This window comes from Triturus cristatus, chromosome 12, assembly GCF_964204655.1.
Source record: "Triturus cristatus chromosome 12, aTriCri1.1, whole genome shotgun sequence".
In the NCBI taxonomy this organism is placed as follows: domain Eukaryota; kingdom Metazoa; phylum Chordata; class Amphibia; order Caudata; family Salamandridae; genus Triturus; species Triturus cristatus.
Window position 1 is genome coordinate 155,483,084 of NC_140595.1, and position 19,595 is coordinate 155,502,678.

At 49.3% G+C, this 19,595-nt stretch overlaps 1 protein-coding gene across 1 annotated transcript in view; it reads left to right on the forward strand.

Moving 5' to 3' along the window:
• The window catches only part of PEX11B (peroxisomal biogenesis factor 11 beta), a 72,670-nt gene that overhangs the window by 38,475 nt on the left and 14,600 nt on the right, over positions 1–19,595 (forward strand). Inside the window, exon 2 of the mRNA XM_085639856.1 lies at positions 10,911–11,026. Coding sequence (XP_085495982.1) covers positions 10,911–11,026 — 116 coding nt within the window. The remainder of the gene's footprint in view (positions 1–10,910; positions 11,027–19,595) is intronic.

Here is a 19,595-nt window from a genome sequence, read left to right on the forward strand (position 1 = left end):
TTGTCGTAATAAATCCTCACTGATGCCGGTGTTGGATTTATTAATAAATGCACACAGGAGATCCTTTAGAGGGACAGTTGAAAAGCTACCAAGCACTGGTGTGGTCTCTGACTAGTTTTAGCCAGCCTGCCACCACCAGATGTTTGTGACCTCATGGGGTGAGGGCCAGCGCTCTCAGAAGCCAGAAACAAAGCCTGCTATGAGAGAAGGTACTTCACACCTCCCCCAGGACAGGATGGCCTTCTGAGGCAGAAAGCTTTAAAGGCAAAGCCGCCTTTGAAATGCAACCCAGGCATCTCCAGATGGTGGAGGATGCCAACCCCCCTTTTCCTGACCCACTTTTGGCGGGAGGAAAGACCGGAAAATTAGTTGGATGAGGTGTGCCCACGTTTAGCCAGCACCAGCCCTAGGATGGGGCAGGCGATGTGGAGCTCACTTTTGTAAATCCTCTATCTTGAGATGGTAGGAAAACAACCTATCAGGGCTACGGTTGTACCCCTGCCCACAAGAAGTGGTCACTTAGAGACTGTTGACACCCTAAAGGTAGGTAGGACCAAAAGTTGTAAACCAGCTCTGAAGGGTCTGATTTGGGAACACCAGACCTACTGGAGCAGTGCCGGACCAATACCAGAGTACCAGACCCTCTGCAGCCTTCACCGAGACAGATACCATTCCGGACTCTAACTGCCCAGGAAGCAAGCACCTGTCGAGAAACGACGAGACGCATGAGACCCCACTTTATGAGTGGCCCAGCTGTCCCCAAATCGCCTCTTCAATTTGCCTGCTCCTGACCGCGAGGACCTCTTGACAAGCACTGCCCAGCTGACCTATCTACTCTGCATCCAGCCCGCCCGGCCTGGGTACTGACACACCAGCTGTGCTCCCATGGTTCTGAGGCCCTTGAGACCTGCTGTGAATTTGAGGAATGTGAGCCAGGGATCCTGTTGCTGCCTACACTGCACAACTAATCTCGAAAGTGATGAGCATCTGTTTTTTTTGTCCCCTTTATGATAAACCAAGGTCCAAGGTCCAAATGGATTGTCCTATGTGCAGATCCATTTCTCTGTTGACGACGGGCGAGGCATATAGAATATGCAAAAGTAACACGACCTCGATTGTGGTTGTGGCTGTCTCCAAATTCCTGCAGTCACCATGGATAGTTAGAAGTAAAGCACTAAAAGCCATATAAAGATACGCACTAAATGGTACTTTTGTGATTATAATTGTTTGATGTAGCTCTGCACATGGTTTTTTTTTTTTTTTTTTTTTTTTATAAAAGTTTTTATTGAACAGTAAAAAGGATACAAGCATGGGCCTACAACCACCAGGGCCGGCCGCTAGAATCAAAAAGGATCACACAGTGTTAAAGCCATTAACCGGCCCATGGGGCCCAGCCCATTACAGAAGCTCCGGTTACATATAAAGGAATCAGGATACATACATTTAACATAAATAACAACTAAAAAAAAAAAAAAAAAGGCGAGGCGTAGTGACATGAAGTGGGCGTCAGACTACAGCAGGGGGACTTCACATCCGACCACCAGATGGCGGTCAAGGGGAAGGAGGACTAAGAGGTCAGTGGGGGTCCACGGGTGAGCCAGGTCTACACTCGGATATTCCAAATACGCAAGGAACCATCACGGGTCAGGGGGACAAGGCAACCTCGGAAGTGTCCACCAGGGGGGGAGCACAGATATTCCCCCGATACTCATTCCATTGCCCCCAGATTCTGCCCCATGCCCCCGGTTTACCACGAGCCACATACACAGTCTTCTCCCTGAACATGCACCAGTCCATGTTCTCCATCCATACAGACAGGGTGGGAGGCCTCTGGGAACCCCAAAGCTGCGCTATATCTCTCTTGGCAATCATGTTCCCCAGGGCCGCCCACCGAGTCTGGGCCGCGTTATAATCATTGGGCTCCCACACATTCAGAACACAGCGACGCACCTCCGCCAACATAGCAACCCCGGTGACTCGTCCCATAACCTCATGCACCCGGCGCCAGTATTCCGCCACCTCGCGGCACTCCCATAGGATGTGGAGAAAGGTGGCACTAAGCCCACAACCCCGCTTACAGAGCCCGTCGTCAGAAAATCCCATCGAAACCAAACGGGGACCCGTCACGTAAACCCGGTGGAGAATCTTAAGCTGGACCAGACGGAGACGGGCCGGGATGGCCACCTCCTTAGGGGACGACAGTGCGGATTGCCAGTCCTCGTCGTCCAACTCCACCCCATCTCCCGTCCATGCCTCCCGAAGACGCACCAAGAGGTCAGCCCGATTATTAATCAGTTTTTTATAAATTAGAGAGATAGTACTGTCGGGCACGTGACCATCGAGTACGCGGTCCTCGAGGGGCGAAGAAGCCGGGACCGTGGTCCCTTCCCCAAAGACAGAGAGCAGGGCATGCCGAACCTGGGCATAACGGAAGAACTCCCTTTCAGTAAGCTCGTATTCGCTCTGGAGCGCCGCGAAGGTTTTAACCGCGCCCTTAACCCATAAGTCTCCCACTCTGCTAATACCGATCGTGTCCCAGTGCTCAAAGCCTTTCGTTGTCCAGAGGCTACCCAATCGGTCGGAGGCGAATAAAGGAGTAGCACACGTTAAACGCTCACTCCAGCCCATGGCTACATTAGCTGCCTTCCAGATCCTTACCGCAATCTTAGTAGGGCCCGTAAGGGTCCTTCCAGCCAAGCGGGAGTAAAGCGCCCTATTATAGTTACCGCCGGGAAGCAGAAATTTATCCATCTCATACGCCGGGTTCAAGCCGGGCGCATACGTGGCATGGTTAATGGCCGATAGTTGGGAGGCCCAATAGTACCTTCTAATGTCGGGAAGCGCGATGCCCCCGTCGTACCAGGGGAGAGTGAGCTTTGCCAGAGCGATACGCGCCCGCCCGTCCCACACCAGTCTCCTCTGCAGGCTCTCCACCTCCCGAAAGTAGGTAACCGGAATGACATCGAAGGAGTTCTGAAGTGCATAAAGGAATCTGGGAAGGGACATCATTTTAAACAGAGCTGCGCGACCAAGCGGAGACAAGGGCAGTTTACACCACCGAGCCGTATCCTCCCTCAAACGCCGAAATGGAAGCAGGAGGTTCTGCTCATAGCGAACCGCCGGGTCCAACGAAACGTACACCCCCAGGTATTTAAAGCCGGACAGAGATAGTTGGATCGGAAGCCGAGGCGGCAAGAGAGGAGGGCCACCAGAGATAGGATACACGCAAGATTTAGACCAGTTAATCGTCAGACCCGAATTTCTCCCAAAGGAAGTAAGGACATCAAAGAGAACATTAAGCGACTGCCGCGGCGAGGTGAGATACAAAAGAATGTCATCCGCGTACAACGAGACCCGGTCCTCGAAGCCCGGGGCCCACCGGATCCCTCTGATCGAGGGCTCCCAGCGGAGCCAGGCCGCGAGCGGTTCCAAGGCGAGAGCAAAGAGCAGAGGGGACAACGGGCACCCCTGCCTCGTACCCCTACCGAGAGCGAAAGGCTGAGAGACCCGCCCATTGACGACCACCTGAGCCATTGGTCCAGCGTAAAGAAGCTTCACCCAGCCAAGAAATCCCTCCCCAAAGCCGAATTTGGTCAGGACAGCCCAGAGGAATGGCCACTCGATGGTATCAAAGGCCATCGTGGCATCTAAAGAAACCAGTACGGCTGGTTCGGAGAGGTACTCCGCCCTAGCGAGGGCGCCGTGGAGACGCCGCAGGTTAAGAGCGGTATTACGATGAGGGATGAAGCCGCATTGATCCGGATGGATCAGATCACAGATAACGCTCAGCAAGCGAGTGGCGAGGACTTTAGCCAGTATCTTAGGCTCGGCATTTAATAGAGAAATAGGCCTGTAAGAGGCACAGCGGTCTCGTGGCTTACCATCCTTGGGGATCACGACTATAGTAGCCAGTCGCTGGTCGGCGGGAAGGGAACCAGTTTCGAGGGACTCCTGGAACATACGACGGAGGAAAGGCGCGATTTTATCCGGGCGCAATTTATACAACTCAATAGGCAGGCCGTTGGGACCCATAGCCTTGCCAGAGCGAAGGGAGCGGATCGCAGTTGCAATTTCGTCAACAGACAAGGGGGCGTCCAGCTGTTCACGGTCCTCGACGGACAAGCCGGGCAGGGCAATATCCCGCAGCAGAAGGCGAGAGTCTTCCTCATCCCTATCAGTCACCGGGGAGTACACGGCCCGGAGGTGGTCAGCAAAACACTCCACAATCTCACCAGGCTCAGTCACACACGCTCCATCCGAGACCCGAAGCTCCGGGACCACACGATTCACTCTCTCCTTCCTGTCCAGCCAAGCAATCAATTTACCCGCCTTGTCTCCGGCGTCATACAATCTACCCTGCTGCTCCCTATACATAGTCTTGGCAGCATCGGTGACAAGAGACCTGTATTCAAACTGCTTCAAGCGGAGGGCATGGAGCCCATCCGGAGTGACACCCGCCTCCAAGGCCGACTCCAGCCCCGATATGTCAGTCTCCAGCTTCACCACTGCCTCATTCTTGAGCTTCTTAGCCACCACTATCTGGGAGAGGGCTTGTCCGCGGAGCACGGTTTTAAAGGCTTCCCACAGGGACATTGCGGACGACACCGACCCCTCGTTTTCAAGGAAATATTGGTCAATCGACTTGACCAAGCTGTCGCGAATCGTGGGGTCTCGCAGGTACCAAGGGTTAATGGGAGCGATCCGCCCTGCAGATCGCGACCCGGTGTCAAAGAGCAGCCACAGCGGGGAATGATCAGAGATACCCCGCGCCAGGTGCCTAACCTCTCGAATCCGGGCAGTCTGGGCCGCGGGCATAAGAAAATAGTCTAATCTGGAAAGACTCCCATGCGCCCCAGAGTGAAAGGTGTACTGACATTGTGTCGGATGCATTAATCTCCTACTATCTACCAGACCAAAGGTCTCCAAGAGTCCGCCAAGCCATGCCTGGGCAGCGGGGAGGGCCCTGGGCGGGTGACGATCCAGGTCACCCGAAACCACCGAATTGAAGTCCCCGCCCATAAGCAAAAGAATGTCCGGAAGTTCAAGCAGCATTCGACCCAAGTCCGAGAAGGTGGAGTTCTGGAGGCCCGGGGGAACGTAAACTGAGACCAAGGAAAGTGACTGCCCCTCCCATCTCCCAGTCAAAGCCACATAGCGCCCTCTATCATCCGGGACTACCCTGGTGATCTCTAACGGAAGTGAGGATCGCAGGAGAATGCCCACCCCTCTAGAACCAGTGGTGAAACCAGAATGGGCCACGAGGCGGTATCCCCCCCTGTTCATTGCATGACAAACATTACCAACCAGATGCTTCTCCTGTAAGAACACCACATCAGGAGCCAGACGACGCAAATACTGCAGCACAACACCCCGCTTGATACGGTCCCCCAACCCATTGACGTTCCATGACATCAATCTCAACCCGTCCCCCCCCATCCCCTCCAGTAGATCAAAGGTCCCCCAGCCAATAGCGCAGCACCCGAAACTGGACAAAAATCAGTACCTCGCCCTGAAAACAAAAAACACACATCAAAACAACCCCTCCCACCCCCCAACCCCCCCCAACTCCAACTCCCCCCACCCTGCACCCCTGCGGGCCAAAAAACCACCCCAACTTGCAGTGTGCCTGTCGCCCTACAAACCCCATTCTACGAAAAGACCCCGGAGGAGGAAAGGGACCCGTCCCCGCCCGCCCCCCACACAGGTCATAGTGAGACAAAATGAACAAAAGAAGTAAAACCCAGCCGAACAGTGCAAAATGGCAAAGTCAAGGACCAAAAGTCACTCCAAAGGGGACCCGTCACCTTCGGGACCGGCAGAGGGCCCCGGCCGGTCACCCCTGTCCGGCAGCGAGTCCAGCCAGTCACTCACAGTCGCGGGAGAGTCAAAAAAGACAGTCCGTTCCTCGTGTTCCACTCGGAGTTTTGCGGGATAGAGCATAGAGTACTTGAGGCCCAGGTCACGGAGACGACGCTTCACCCCCTGGAAACCCATCCGCTGTTTCTGGACAAGTTGGGTGAAGTCCGGATAAAAGTTAATTGACGAGTTCTCATGACGAACCGGGCCGTGGACCCGTGAGGCCTGCAGAATCGCATCTCGGTCTCTGTAGTAGAAAAGTTTGGCTACAATAGGCCTCGGGGGGGCCCCCGGCCGCGGCCGACCGCCCGGAACTCGATGGGCCCGCTCCACGGCAAAGAACTTACTTAGGCCAGCGGGGGCCAGCTGTTGGAGGATGAGTTCCTCGACCAGGAGGTCAACCGGGCGGTTGTCGGAGGACTCCGGTACGCCTATGACACGGATGTTATTGCGTCGGGCTCGTCCCTCGAAGTCCTCCAGCCGCCGGGCCATCTGATCATTGGCCATCTTGATGTCGCCAAGAGTGGTCTGCAGGTCCGACACATCCGCACCGAGGGTGGAAGTCCGCACATCGAGCGCTTGAACCCTCTCGTTGGTTTTAGAGAGATCCGCCCGAATTAATGTGACATCGATAGCCACTGTGTCGATTTTACGGGCCAAGGCCTCGTACTGCGTGGCGATGGTCTCCCTGATGCCGTTAATGGCGCCCATGATGTCCTGCAGGGACAGCTCCGGAGAGACGGATGTGCCACCACCGGCGTCGTCTGGGGGGGCACCGGCCGCTCCAGGGGACCCTCTGCCATGAGTGTAGCGGTCCATGTTGTTAGCCTGGACCGGTCCCCCGCGGAGAGAAGCCTTAGTCTTACGCCCCTCGGGGCCCCCTTTGCCCCCCATGTGGGCCACGCTCACCGAAGGGGACCGTCGATCAAGGGTCGAATGGGCACCGGCACCGCAGACGGGCGCCTCAACAGAGTCCGCAGTATAGCGGTGCGAGGGGACCAAAGGCAATGGGTACACTAGTAGCAGGCGGAGACAAAGGCCTCACGCAGAGGCCAAGGAAACACCCAGCCACTCCAAGCGATTCCGCCGTCCAGCCCCTTTGAAGTCCAAAAGTGAAACCGAAAATGTTGGAGCGGCCACTGGCACAGTTCTGCAGCCGCTGTTGTTCGATTACGCCCCGGCTCCACCGTTCACCCTCGCACCGGGCACCGCCGTCGGGTGGGTATCAAAAGTTCAGACCACGATAAATCAGGATTCCCAGGTCCGATTCGATTTCTGAAAGGAGATCCGTGTTCAGCCAGCCTTCATCTTCCAGCTTCCGTAAACCATATCAGGATAAAGTCAGGATAAATTCCGAGGAGCAGCGAGGGTCCGGGGAGCCCTGTGCTCACGCGACCATCTTGGATACGCGCTAGGCTCCTCCCGACACATGGTTCTTTTAATTATATTTTTTGCTGCTTTTATCTATTCTATCATTTTGTTTTTACTCTGTTTAAATTAATGTATTTTTGATTATGAAAGAAATGTTTCGAAATATCACTAAATGATACAATACGAAAATAGTAGATATATTGAGAATGCTGCTTCTTGTCTTAATCTGAACGAAAACCATCTGGCATGTATGAAAAACAAATGTAGTCATACGTATAGAGAAGGGCTCAATGCAAAGCATGCTTTTGTGATTTAAAAACTGTTAACATTGTATTATAAGACTTAAAAGAAGTTGGTATGGTGCCACTTAAACATATTGTATTCTTGACAGATGTGTGTTGAGCAAATCTAAGGTCTGTTGAGGATTCAAGAACAAAGTTCCATGTCTATATCATCATCTATGTTGTCATCATCTTTATTCTAACCTTTTATTTTCAAAACATTTTTATTTCTTCTGTAGCACCACTTCACCAAGCAGTTGTAGAATGCTTTACATAGTATGTGGGAAGAACATAGGCAAGATATGTGAATAAAAGCAACTATAGTGGTAAAACATTGGTGGGTAACAGTTGTGGAAAGTAAGGTACAGTGTCAAGAGATGAGGGAATCCAGGAGGAACTAATTAGCAGAAAGACTGAATCTGAAGATTCTAATATCAAACCGCTGTTCATTGAGGTCGTCAGTAGACACATGAAATACTGGGATTGGGCCGACAGCCTAACATCAGAATTCATAGAGTGTGCATTCCTGTTTAGAAATAGTTATCAGATCCGGTGGATAATCCTCCTTCTTTAACAGATGATTTTTTAAAATCCCTTTTCAGAAAGATAGGGGACGTCAGCTGATGTTCCAGATGGAAGCAGCAGATCCAGAAAAGATTTTTTTTTTGAGCTTGCACTGTTCAGAATCCGTGACTTAAGTTTGAGAGAGTTCTTACTTATGGATTGTCTTGAGCTACCTGAAATTGACAGTAGGTCTGCTAGGAAGCTAGGTTTGACTCTGTGGAGAGTTTTTTTTAGTGAGATAACAAATTTTAAACCTTATCCAAGCTTCTAAGGGGAGGAAGTGAAGATCCCTCTGAGTATCCTTCATAACAAATAGTGCTTTTTGTGGGTTCTGAAAAGTAATGGGTCTCAGAGCCCTGGTCCAGGGTCACTGAGTGTGATACTACTTTTCCAAGTGGAGCTTTAAAGACCTTTCTATTTTAGAATTATTTTGAAGTGTACCAAATGGGATTTCATTTTTCTAACTGGTTTCGGGAAATATTATCATTGGATTACAAATGTCTGTAATCACAGCTAGCCATTAAAATCTAAACGACTGAGGAATATTATAAAGAGATGTTGCCAAAAATAAAAACAATTTATGATGTAGGACAGGAGAGGTAGGCCCTTGTAATGTTTGTATAATCACATTTGCAGAGTTTCTGGAGTATTCTAAAACAAAGTATATGTCAACTATGCAAAATATGAAAAGCTAGTTAGATGCTGGTATGTCATCTTCCTGCCCTTCCTCCTCCAATTCTTCCGTACTACCTCTTTGTGCTTCATCTTTGCAGTGTGTCTTTTATATTCCCCTGTTAGCTCCATACTCTCCCTACTTTTGCCTCTTTCTAATGAAATGTGTCTCCTATGCGCATCTAATAAATCCCCTCATACTTCTCTATTGTAATAGTTGCTCCTTTTCCCTCACCCAGGTTTCAGTGTTCTCCAGTGTTTCCAATGTATTTCTTATCTTCCCTGTTCTTTCAATCATCTTCCCCAAAGTGTCTCTCCTGTTTCATAAAGGCTCCCTGTTTTTCTGCATTGCACTTTGTATCTTTCTCCACTGGACCCTCATTTTCCTCAAATGTGTTTTTCCTCCATTGTTTCTCCTAGCTCCCAACAGATCTTGCATGTTCCCCAGATTTTTTTTTCAACTTCCTAAATAAAGTTCTGTTTACAGCAATGGATAAACTTGCCTAGTCTTTGGCCTTTGGTTTGTCCACCCATCCCTAGCAGGCACCGTCACCCTTTCACTTACAGTGTAAGCAATTGTCCTCTTGTCTTACTCTCATGCTGTAATCACTCTGTGCCACTCCAACCACTTTGTGCTCTCATTTGCCTGCAAGTAAGGAGATCATATGTCAAAGAAAAGTTGCATCTTATCATGTACACTGTGCATAATCTGTTCATGTGAGCTTGTTTTGTACAATGAAGTCATCAACTCTTCCAAGGTTGTTATGGTGGGAGAGCACCAGTGTCGCAATATACATGTTTTTGTAACGTCTCATGCTCCTTCTAGCCTTCTCCTGATTTGTGAGGTCAAACCTTCTATGTCTGTAATGCAGTAGAGCGAATCTGCCGGATTGGACAAGCCGGTCTTCTATGGTGTTTTGGAGGGTGGTCCAAATGGATGACCAATTAGTTTGTATGTTAGAACCTTTCCTTTTTACATGCATTAGGTTACAGTTGGCCTGTTGGCTCCTTAAACACGTTCTATCGCTGGTTAGACCTGCCTTATTCAGTGATTGGGGCATCCAGTACCAGTCCTGTATGATCTTATAGTGGCTCATCTCTCCTTCTCGAAGTCCCTGTCATATTCTTCACAAATATTCATGTTGTCCTCTTCAGTGTGTGTTGTCTAGAGAAAACTAGATGTTTGCATCTAGTTCCCAGGGTTTGCTTCTAGGTATGAACGGAGCAGGTGCAGTATCATAGAGACCTGATGGCACACCTTTACAATATCCCCATATTTTCAGGTATTGTTCTCTGAGTGAGTCCTGGAGGTCCCATGGAGCTGCCCTAAAGAACTGGCCAAGCACTCGTTCAGCTTTAAGGATCGACATTTTTAGCGACATTAGGAGTCAGAATTCAAACTGCAGTGACTGCAAAGGTTTTAGTTTATTGTCCTGCTATGTTGTGTATTCCTGCAGACTTCTATAATTCCCATCGCAAAGTCTTTCCATTTATACATAAGGCAGTATATAGGCAGATGGGGAATGCCCCTGAGGGCACTTTTATGATTATATGTCCACTGATGCAGATGCCATCACCTCGTGTAGTCATTGGTTGTCTGTGTCATCAAGGGCATGATATTGTCTTCCATTATACAATGTACCTCGCTAATATAGAATGATCTGAAGGGAGAAGCACTCTACTAATATCAAATTTAAACTATTTTACACGCTTTTGGACTAAAGAAAGGACCTGCGGTGTAATATATTTGAATTTGTTACTAGTCAAGTTCTTCTTCCCTTTGATCATATAGTCCTCCAGATCGTTTGTCCTCCAGGTGTTATATATAATTTGGAGTAAATAAGCCTGTGCTATGCTTTGATATCCTAAGAAACATTTCTCATATATTTTTTTAGAGAATATTTTGGCCTTTATACACCTTCAGCTGATTGGCTTGTTACAAGATCCTATTAGGATTAGACATTACCCGTATACCTTGTTCTAACAATTTTTTTTTCTGCCGCGCATATAGTGGCCTCACAAGGTTGGAATGTTCTAGATTGTCACCAAGATCCACTGATTTGCATGAGCTGTAACATGTAAATAACAGCTATGCATGGGGTGTTGGAGATCACTGCACTAGAGACCCCATTGCATGTTTTCAGACTCCTTTCTTTCTTCTTGCAGAGCTGCACAATATGCCTGCACCTTTCTTGGCTACACCCTTCAGAAGAATGGAAGAAGTCCAGAGTTTATTGCACGAGTCAAACGGCTGGAAGCACACATGAGCCTTGGACGCAAGTGTAAGTGATGTCATCCTTATTTTAATGACCCTATTTTCAGAGACCATGTTATACTAGATGCCATAGATTTATACTGTCTTCACAATCTGCATGAGACTCACTTTAATATGATGAGCTTATAGAGGCAGTCCGCTTTGGTGAGGCTTGTTGAAATCTTTTTTTCCTATGTGGGCACCTGTGTCGAAGAAGAACAATGGGACCGGCATGGATTAAGTTGAATCTATTGCTTTTCATACCTGTAGGACCTCTGGATGGTGGTTGATGTATTTGTGGTTATACTGGGATGGTTATTCTGTGTTCTTTCTAGTGAAATATGTTAGAAAGTAGAACATTTCCCTTGCAATAGTTCTGTATTGGGCTTTCCAGCTTTTGCAAGGTAGTCCATCCCCATTAGGCTGTTCAAGTGGCGATGATGTCTAAGCCAACTCTTCATTAAACAAGCCCGTTTTGGAACAGACCTTTTAGATGAGAAAGAATACTCAGTGTTGGAAATGGCCCTTTTTGCAGGGTTATCCCTAAACTTTTTGCTTTTTCCTCCTATATTTTTTCCTGACCTGTGTGTTGGTTTTAGGACTCTGGGCACTTTACCACTGCCAAACAGTGCTAAAGTGCATATGCTTTCCATGTAAATTGTGTTATGGATCGCGCTCTGCAATACAGACACTACAGCCTGATACAGCCACAGCCACGCAGCAGCAGCACCAACCTGGCTCCTGGGCACGGGGAGAGAGTTTTCTTCGCCTCCTCGCAACGCTGCTTCTAGCCTCCCCCGCCGTCTCTCCTTCCATTAAGGCCGCTGTTGGAGGGGGGGGGACTACAACACCCAGCATTCCACCTAGGAACCGCCCATTTCCGGCGGAAATCGCGCCCGGTGGCGCTACTTTTGCAGACCCTTTCCCGGTGGAGCGGGGGGATCGCGCTCTGCAATACAGACACTACAGCCTGATACAGCCACGCAGCAGCAGCACCAACCTGGCTCCTGGGCACGGGGAGAGAGTTTTCTTCGCCTCCTCGCAACGCTGCTTCTAGCCTCCCCCGCCGCCTCTCCTTCCATCAAGGCCGCTGTTGGGGGGGGGACTACAACACCCAGCATTCCACCTAGGAACCGCCCATTTCCGGCGGAAATCGCGCCCGGTGGCGCTACTTTTGCAGACCCTTTCCCGGTGGAGCGGGGGGATCGCGCTCTGCAATACAGACACTACAGCCTGATACAGCCACAGCCACGCAGCAGCAGCACCAACCTGGCTCCTGGGCACGGGGAGAGAGTTTTCTTCGCCTCCTCGCAACGCTGCTTCTAGCCTCCCCCGCCGTCTCTCCTTCCATTAAGGCCGCTGTTGGAGGGGGGGGGACTACAACACCCAGCATTCCACCTAGGAACCGCCCATTTCCGGCGGAAATCGCGCCCGGTGGCGCTACTTTTGCAGACCCTTTCCCGGTGGAGCGGGGGGATCGCGCTCTGCAATACAGACACTACAGCCTGATACAGCCACGCAGCAGCAGCACCAACCTGGCTCCTGGGCACGGGGAGAGAGTTTTCTTCGCCTCCTCGCAACGCTGCTTCTAGCCTCCCCCGCCGCCTCTCCTTCCATCAAGGCCGCTGTTGGGGGGGGGACTACAACACCCAGCATTCCACCTAGGAACCGCCCATTTCCGGCGGAAATCGCGCCCGGTGGCGCTACTTTTGCAGACCCTTTCCCGGTGGAGCGGGGGGATCGCGCTCTGCAATACAGACACTACAGCCTGATACAGCCACAGCCACGCAGCAGCAGCACCAACCTGGCTCCTGGGCACGGGGAGAGAGTTTTCTTCGCCTCCTCGCAACGCTGCTTCTAGCCTCCCCCGCCGCCTCTCCTTCCATCAAGGCCGCTGTTGGGGGGGGACTACAACACCCAGCATTCCACCTAGGAACCGCCCATTTCCAGCGGAAATCGCGCCCGGTGGCGCTACTTTTGCAGACCCTTTCCCGGTGGAGCGGGGGGATCGCGCTCTGCAATACAGACACTACAGCCTGATACAGCCACAGCCACGCAGCAGCAGCACCAACCTGGCTCCTGGGCACGGGGAGAGAGTTTTCTTCGCCTCCTCGCAACGCTGCTTCTAGCCTCCCCCGCCTTCCATCAAGGCCGCTGTTGGGGGGGGGGGGGGGGGGGGACTACAACACCCAGCATTCCACCTAGGAACCGCCCATTTCCGGCGGAAATCGCGCCCGGTGGCGCTACTTTTGCAGACCCTTTCCCGGTGGAGCGGGACGCGCGCGGGCGTCGCCGGGCTGAGCCCGGGCAGAGGGCGGGCCGTCTGTGGCCGTCCGGGGCAGGAGGAGGCAGGGCTGGGCCACGTCCCTGTCATCCGAGCTTCGAGGCCAGCGTGTTCCCTCAACAACATCGGGTGCTACATCATCTGAAGGTACAATTGTGTGCTGTGTTTGTGGGGACTTTTGTTACGCTTGTAGTGTACTCTGCTGATATACCTTCTAGCGGGACAGATCCAGAGCCATAATGGGTAAAAGGAAAATGATGGATGCTAATGGCAGCGTGGCCAAAAGAAACAAGGCCCGTAAATCCACTAAGAAAACTATTCCATCTTCCACCTTACAACGTATTGAATCCTTAGTCGATGATTGTACTACGCTCCTGGATCCTGACTTAACTATCATGCCTTTGCCTCCGTCTCCTGTACCTGCAAGCAATCCCTGCCCAGGCCTTGTTACTAACCCCCAAATGTTTACAAAGAAAACCGCCCCACCTCCCTCTATTCTACAAACATCAACAGCTCTGGATAGTACCCAAAACCATTCTACTATCCTTGGATCAACTACCGAAGTTTTAAGCCCTTGTGTCTCTGTGGATAACAGGGTACCTCTTGAACCCACTGTCATTCTGTGCAAAAACCGCTTTGAGGTCTTATCTGACTTGGGCAATGACTTTGTAGACTCTTGTGACATTGCTTCTAGCCTACCAATACCTGTCGTTTTAGACCTTCCTGGCGATGGAGTTCCTGCTCCTGGATCGCCTTCGCATATGGACAGCCATCAATGGGTGACAGTTGCAGACCCAGCGCCGGGCTTACTTATGGAAACCATTAATGCACTGAAACTCGAAATTAGTGACTTAAAAGTATTAGTTAAGGAATTATTATTAGAAGTGAAAAGACCCCTTATACAGCCTTTGCAACCCTCAATTGCACCAACAAGCATTGCTCATCATCCCCACTCACCATGCACTTCTTCCATTACCATTACTGACTCTAGTATAACCACGCCCATCCAACCGCCAGTCCCATCTTACCAAGCCAGACTAAACTCTATACCATCTACCAGAGCTGGGACTAGCTTATCCATCTCTAACAAAAGAATGCACCCAATGTTGCATGACAATGTTACAATTAATCAGTGTCATCTTTCTTCAAAATCTGCAGCCCCCAACTCACCCTGTAAATCCTCCGCAGTACAAAATCATAGGGCCAATTCCCAGCCCATTGTCCATATGGTGGGAGTCCCCAAGAGTAATAGGTATGAGTGTGAAGAATCCTTAAAGAACAAAGTTACGCATTGGATCCGCCACACTAGAGGTTGTCGATCTGTTATCAGAGATGACCTCCTGAGGGCTCGCAGACTAAGATCCAATAATTCTCCAACTGACACGATTGAATTGACTTTAGCTAACCACTATCTAGCTGCGGGCCTTATTGCACTAGAGTATAGATCTTCCTCCTCTGACTCTTCTTCCATTCAGTTTAAACACCCTTCTACATTGAGCCATGCCCCTGTGGGGTGGAAAAGCGGGTTGCCCTATCAAAGGCTCGAGGGAACATCCTCACTTGGACAAATTGACTGACTAACAACTGTGTCCCACACGTCCCCACCTCCTACTGAAGCAACTCAAGTTGCTCTTATCCCCAACCATAGATTGACCCCTCCAACATCATCCTCCACCATTCTCAATGGGGACAGGGGGGAAGGCGCACTAACAAGGGTTGTTCCAACTTTGACTTCATTGGACCACGCCACTTCCCCCTCTTCAGTACCAAATACGACTCTTAAAATTATCTCGTGGAACATTGCGGGTCTGAAAGCTAAACTTTCACTCCCCGATTGGAATAGGTTTATAGCCACGTTCGATGTCTGTATATTTCAAGAGACCTGGAGTGTCACACCCTTATTTAAATCAGGTTTTTCATGCTATTGCGTCCCCGCGGTCACTATTGGCCGTGGACGCCCCTCGGGTGGACTCATAATATGGATTAATATAGCCCTTTCCTGTAGAGTTAGACATGTACAATGTTCGTCCCCAGATGTGCTTCACTTAACCCTGAATGGGTTGAAAGGGGGGCCAACTATTGAGCTTTTTAACATCTACATTAGGGGTACCCAAGGAGGATCCAAGTCCCCTACTGTTACTATCTTAGAAGAGGAATTTTCCTCTTGCCCTCCGAATTCATCTATTTTGGCTGCCGGAGACCTGAATTGTACTTTTGAACCCCTTGCTACCGAAGACATCCTGGATGTTGCAGAGGAACCCTCCCTTTCTGTCCCCCCAGTAACGAGATGGTCACCAGTGGTAATTCAATTGAATGCTCTGGTTATGGAATATGGGCTGAGAGCTGCTAATGGTCGACTTCCTTCCGACCTCCATGCAGCTTCTACATTTAATAGAATCACTAGCCCATCAAGAATTGACTACATCCTAATCGACCGAAGACTCTGGCATTATGCAGTGGATATGGTTATTGTCCCTACCATCGACAGTGACCATAACCCCCTTTGCCTGACTCTAAAGAGTCCATGGACCCCTGACCAATCAACCTCTGATCATCGTCCGACATTGCTTACAAGAGATGTTATTCCATCCAATTGTAAAAGATATCTCAAATGGCCCAAAGTTGCAGTTGACACCCAAAAACTGTCCACTATTAAAGAAATACTACTATTAAAAACGGCTGAACTTAGGCAAGCTTGTGAAGATGCTAACGAGAAATCAAGGGCCGTGTCTATCCATGCAGACACCATTGAGTCAATTGGGTCCCTTTTTATATCTCTTCCCTCTAACAACTCCCATAAACACAAAACACCCGGTTCATGGTTCAATTCTGAGTGCAGATCCAGCAGAAAAATGCTTGTATCTGCTATTAAAACTAAGGATTGCATCCTAATCAAGAATGCTAGGTCTACATATAGGAAGGCTGTAGATAACGCAAAGCGTACATGGGAAGAATCTCACTGGCTGGCCTTAAAAGATGCCAGCCTAGCAAGGGATGGGACCACATTTTGGAACCTTTGTAGATTCTCCCAAGGTCAGGAACCTGACACAATTCCTAACCATATCACCAACTACGAGTGGTTTACCCATTTTTCGACACTTTACTCAGATGACAGTGCACAAAGTACCGGTGCTTTTTCTGCTATTGTTTCCACAGACCTAACCCCGCCTGACCATGATCCCTTTACTGAAACAGAAGTCATGTCTGCTATCAATAGATTGGTCCCAGCTAAAGCTGCAGGCCCAGATGGCCTACCTGGAGACTTGTTCCGCTCTGACCCCAAATCTTGGGCTGTCTATTTTACCATCCTACTTAACGCCCTTCTTAAGGGACTACCTATCCCCGAGTCTTGGAGGGGGGCGGAGGTCATACCCATATTTAAGAAGGGCTCCAGGGAGGACCCTGCTAACTACCGGCCAATAAGCCTTATTGACGTTAGTCAGAAGGTGGTTGGCAGGGTCCTGCTGGAGCGAATTCTATTATGGGTCACTGACAATGACATCTTATCACACTACCAGGCTGGGTTCAGGCCATTCACGGGCACGATTGACCAGGTCTTTAGGCTCCTATTGTTATATTGGAAAACTGTTCAGATTGGTAAGGGCAATCTCCACCTAGCCTTTATCGATCTGAAGTCGGCCTTCGACCTGGTCCCCCGTGACCGTCTATGGTCTGTCCTTCATGACTTGGGTCTTCCGCTTTATATCCTCGACCTCCTGGTACGCCTTCATGAGGGGAATTTTGCCAGGGTGAGATGGGGTAGTCAAGCACAGCGTACTGATAAGATCCCAGTCAGCAAAGGAGTCAGCCAGGGCTGTGTACTAGTGCCCACTCTTTTTTCCCTTTTTGTGAACGGAGTGGTGAAATTTTTGCTAGAAGTCCCGGCGGACGCACCTGTTTTGGCGGGGGAAAAAGTCCCCACTCTTTTATTTGCCGACGATACCCTGCTATTGTCTAAAACACCAGCAGGGTTACAGAAGCTTTTAGACAGATTTTACTTGTTTTGCTCAATGAGAGGCTTGGTCATTAATACATCAAAAACTAAGCTCCTCTCTTTTAAATCTCGTAAATCATCTAGTGTATCTATTTTTTCTGATGGAGTCCCCCTAGAATATGTCAAATTATTCGACTACCTAGGTATTAGGATCTCCGACAATATGAGTTGGAAGCCCCACATCCATAAAATGCTGCTTAATCATAAGCGGGCTGCGGGGGTAATTGCTAAAGAACATCGATCCTCGAGGAGCAAGCCAATTACTCCCGCATTAATGATCTATCAGGCCAAAGCATTAGGTTCGGCTATGTATGGAGCCGAACTGTGGGGGTTCGAAAACACAGATGAACTTACTTTGTCCGAGAATAAATTCCTAAGAGAACTAGTATCAATGCCCAGGGGTACTCCTTTGAAACCTTTTTTTAGTGACTTGGGTAGGCGTTCATTTAAAGACATCGCTAGGCTACGCCCCCTGTTATTCTGGGCTCGCTTATGACGTACCCCGGAGTTGAAAAAATATACCGAGGGCCTGCGAGAAATAATGAATACATCTGGCTCCCAAAAAATAAGCTGGCTACGTAATATTAAAAAATCTCTTACCCAGCTTGGTCTTAATGACCTCTGGGAACACGGAGCCCCTGTGAGCAAGGTCGATCTCAAAAAAGCTTATTGGGCTTGGATTGACAATCGGGATCTTAGTAGCTCAAATCCTGGAAGACTAACTGAAGCTTATTATACCTTTAAGCAGACCGTTAACTTTGAGCCCTTCCTTGAGTTTATATCAAAACCTAGGGACAGAGCACTGTATTTTCAATTCAGACTTGAGACCCTCCCCACTCGCGAATTTACTAGCAAATGGAAGCCTCCCTATCAGACCCCTGCCACCTGCCCGATATGCCCCGAAAAAGTAGAAAGTACAGCGCACATTATGTTTGAATGCCCAGTGTATAGTAATCCAAGAAAACGATGGTTAGCCCCTGCCTGTCGTCTCCTGGGCATTTCGAACTATCGAGTTGCCTTACGTATTCTTCGTTCTGACACAAGTTTGGTGTTAGTTTGTGCTGTGGCAAAATTCCTGGGCTGGTCCTGGATTATCAGAAACAAACTTAATAACTGCACTAGTTGATATAATGAATTGCTTTTTTTACATATCTTTTTAAATTACAGTTTTAAATTTGTATTTTTAATATGTCTTTTTAAACCAGTCATTAAGCTATTATCAGGAATCTGCTGTAAAATTTGTTCCCTAATGAACTCCTATTTTTATCATGCTTTTCTTGTATATGCTTTTATGATAATTCTTATCGAAATAAAGCTTTTTGACTTGACTTGACTTGATTGGTGTTTCCATGATTGGCCTATTTGATTTATGTGTCAGTCCCTAGTAGAGTGCACTGCCAGTGCCAGGGCACATAATCAAATGCTGTTGGTGTGCTGCAGCACTGGATTGTGCCACCCATGCAAACAGCCCGTAAAGTGTAACTCTGGCCTACCATTGCAGAGCCTGTGTGCAGCCTGGGGCTGCCATGTCGACTTGGCAAGTGCACACACTTGCCAGTCCCAAAACCTTCCCTTTTCTACATTTTAGTCACTCCTAAGGTAGGCCCAAGGTACGCCTGTGGGCAGGGTGCATTGTATGTGAAAGTTAGGACATGCCCTGGTGTGTGTGTGGCATGTCCTGATGGTGAATTACAGCCTACTTCGTTTTTCACTATTTCAAGGCTACCTGTTCCCCATAGGCCAGAATGGGCATTTTGATTATTACATCCTATGATCCTAACTGACCCAGGGAACATGGTAGAAATTCGAGTTTAGTATGCCTGAACTCAGAATGATAAAATACATCTTTTAGTGAAGTTGGTTTTAACATTCTGTGTTTGAAAATACCACTTTTCGAAAGTAGGTATTTTCTTGTCTAACCATCCAAGCCTGCCTCTGCTAGGTTGTGTATTCCTTGTCTGGAGTTTGAGTGACAGGGGCTGGGGGATTCCAGGAGACAGGGTGAGTCAGCACAGGGCTGAATAGCAAGATCTACATGTAGATGGGTGAGAGGAGTTGCACCTGGGACCTGAATAGGGCTGTGCCTTCCCTCCACAATGCGGACTCCACCTCCTGTGGTGCATCTGATGTCCCTGGCCTACACTATGAAAGGAAAGAAGGAGTCTTGTCAACAAAGTGCTCCAGGACTGACCAGAACTGGTTTGGACTAGGGAAAGGCCTCTCTGCCTTCAGAGAACAAAGAGAAATTGAGGATAAAAAGGGGGACCCAGACCCCAGAACCTCAGAACTCGCTGGAATCAAGGAACCTGCCAAGAAGAA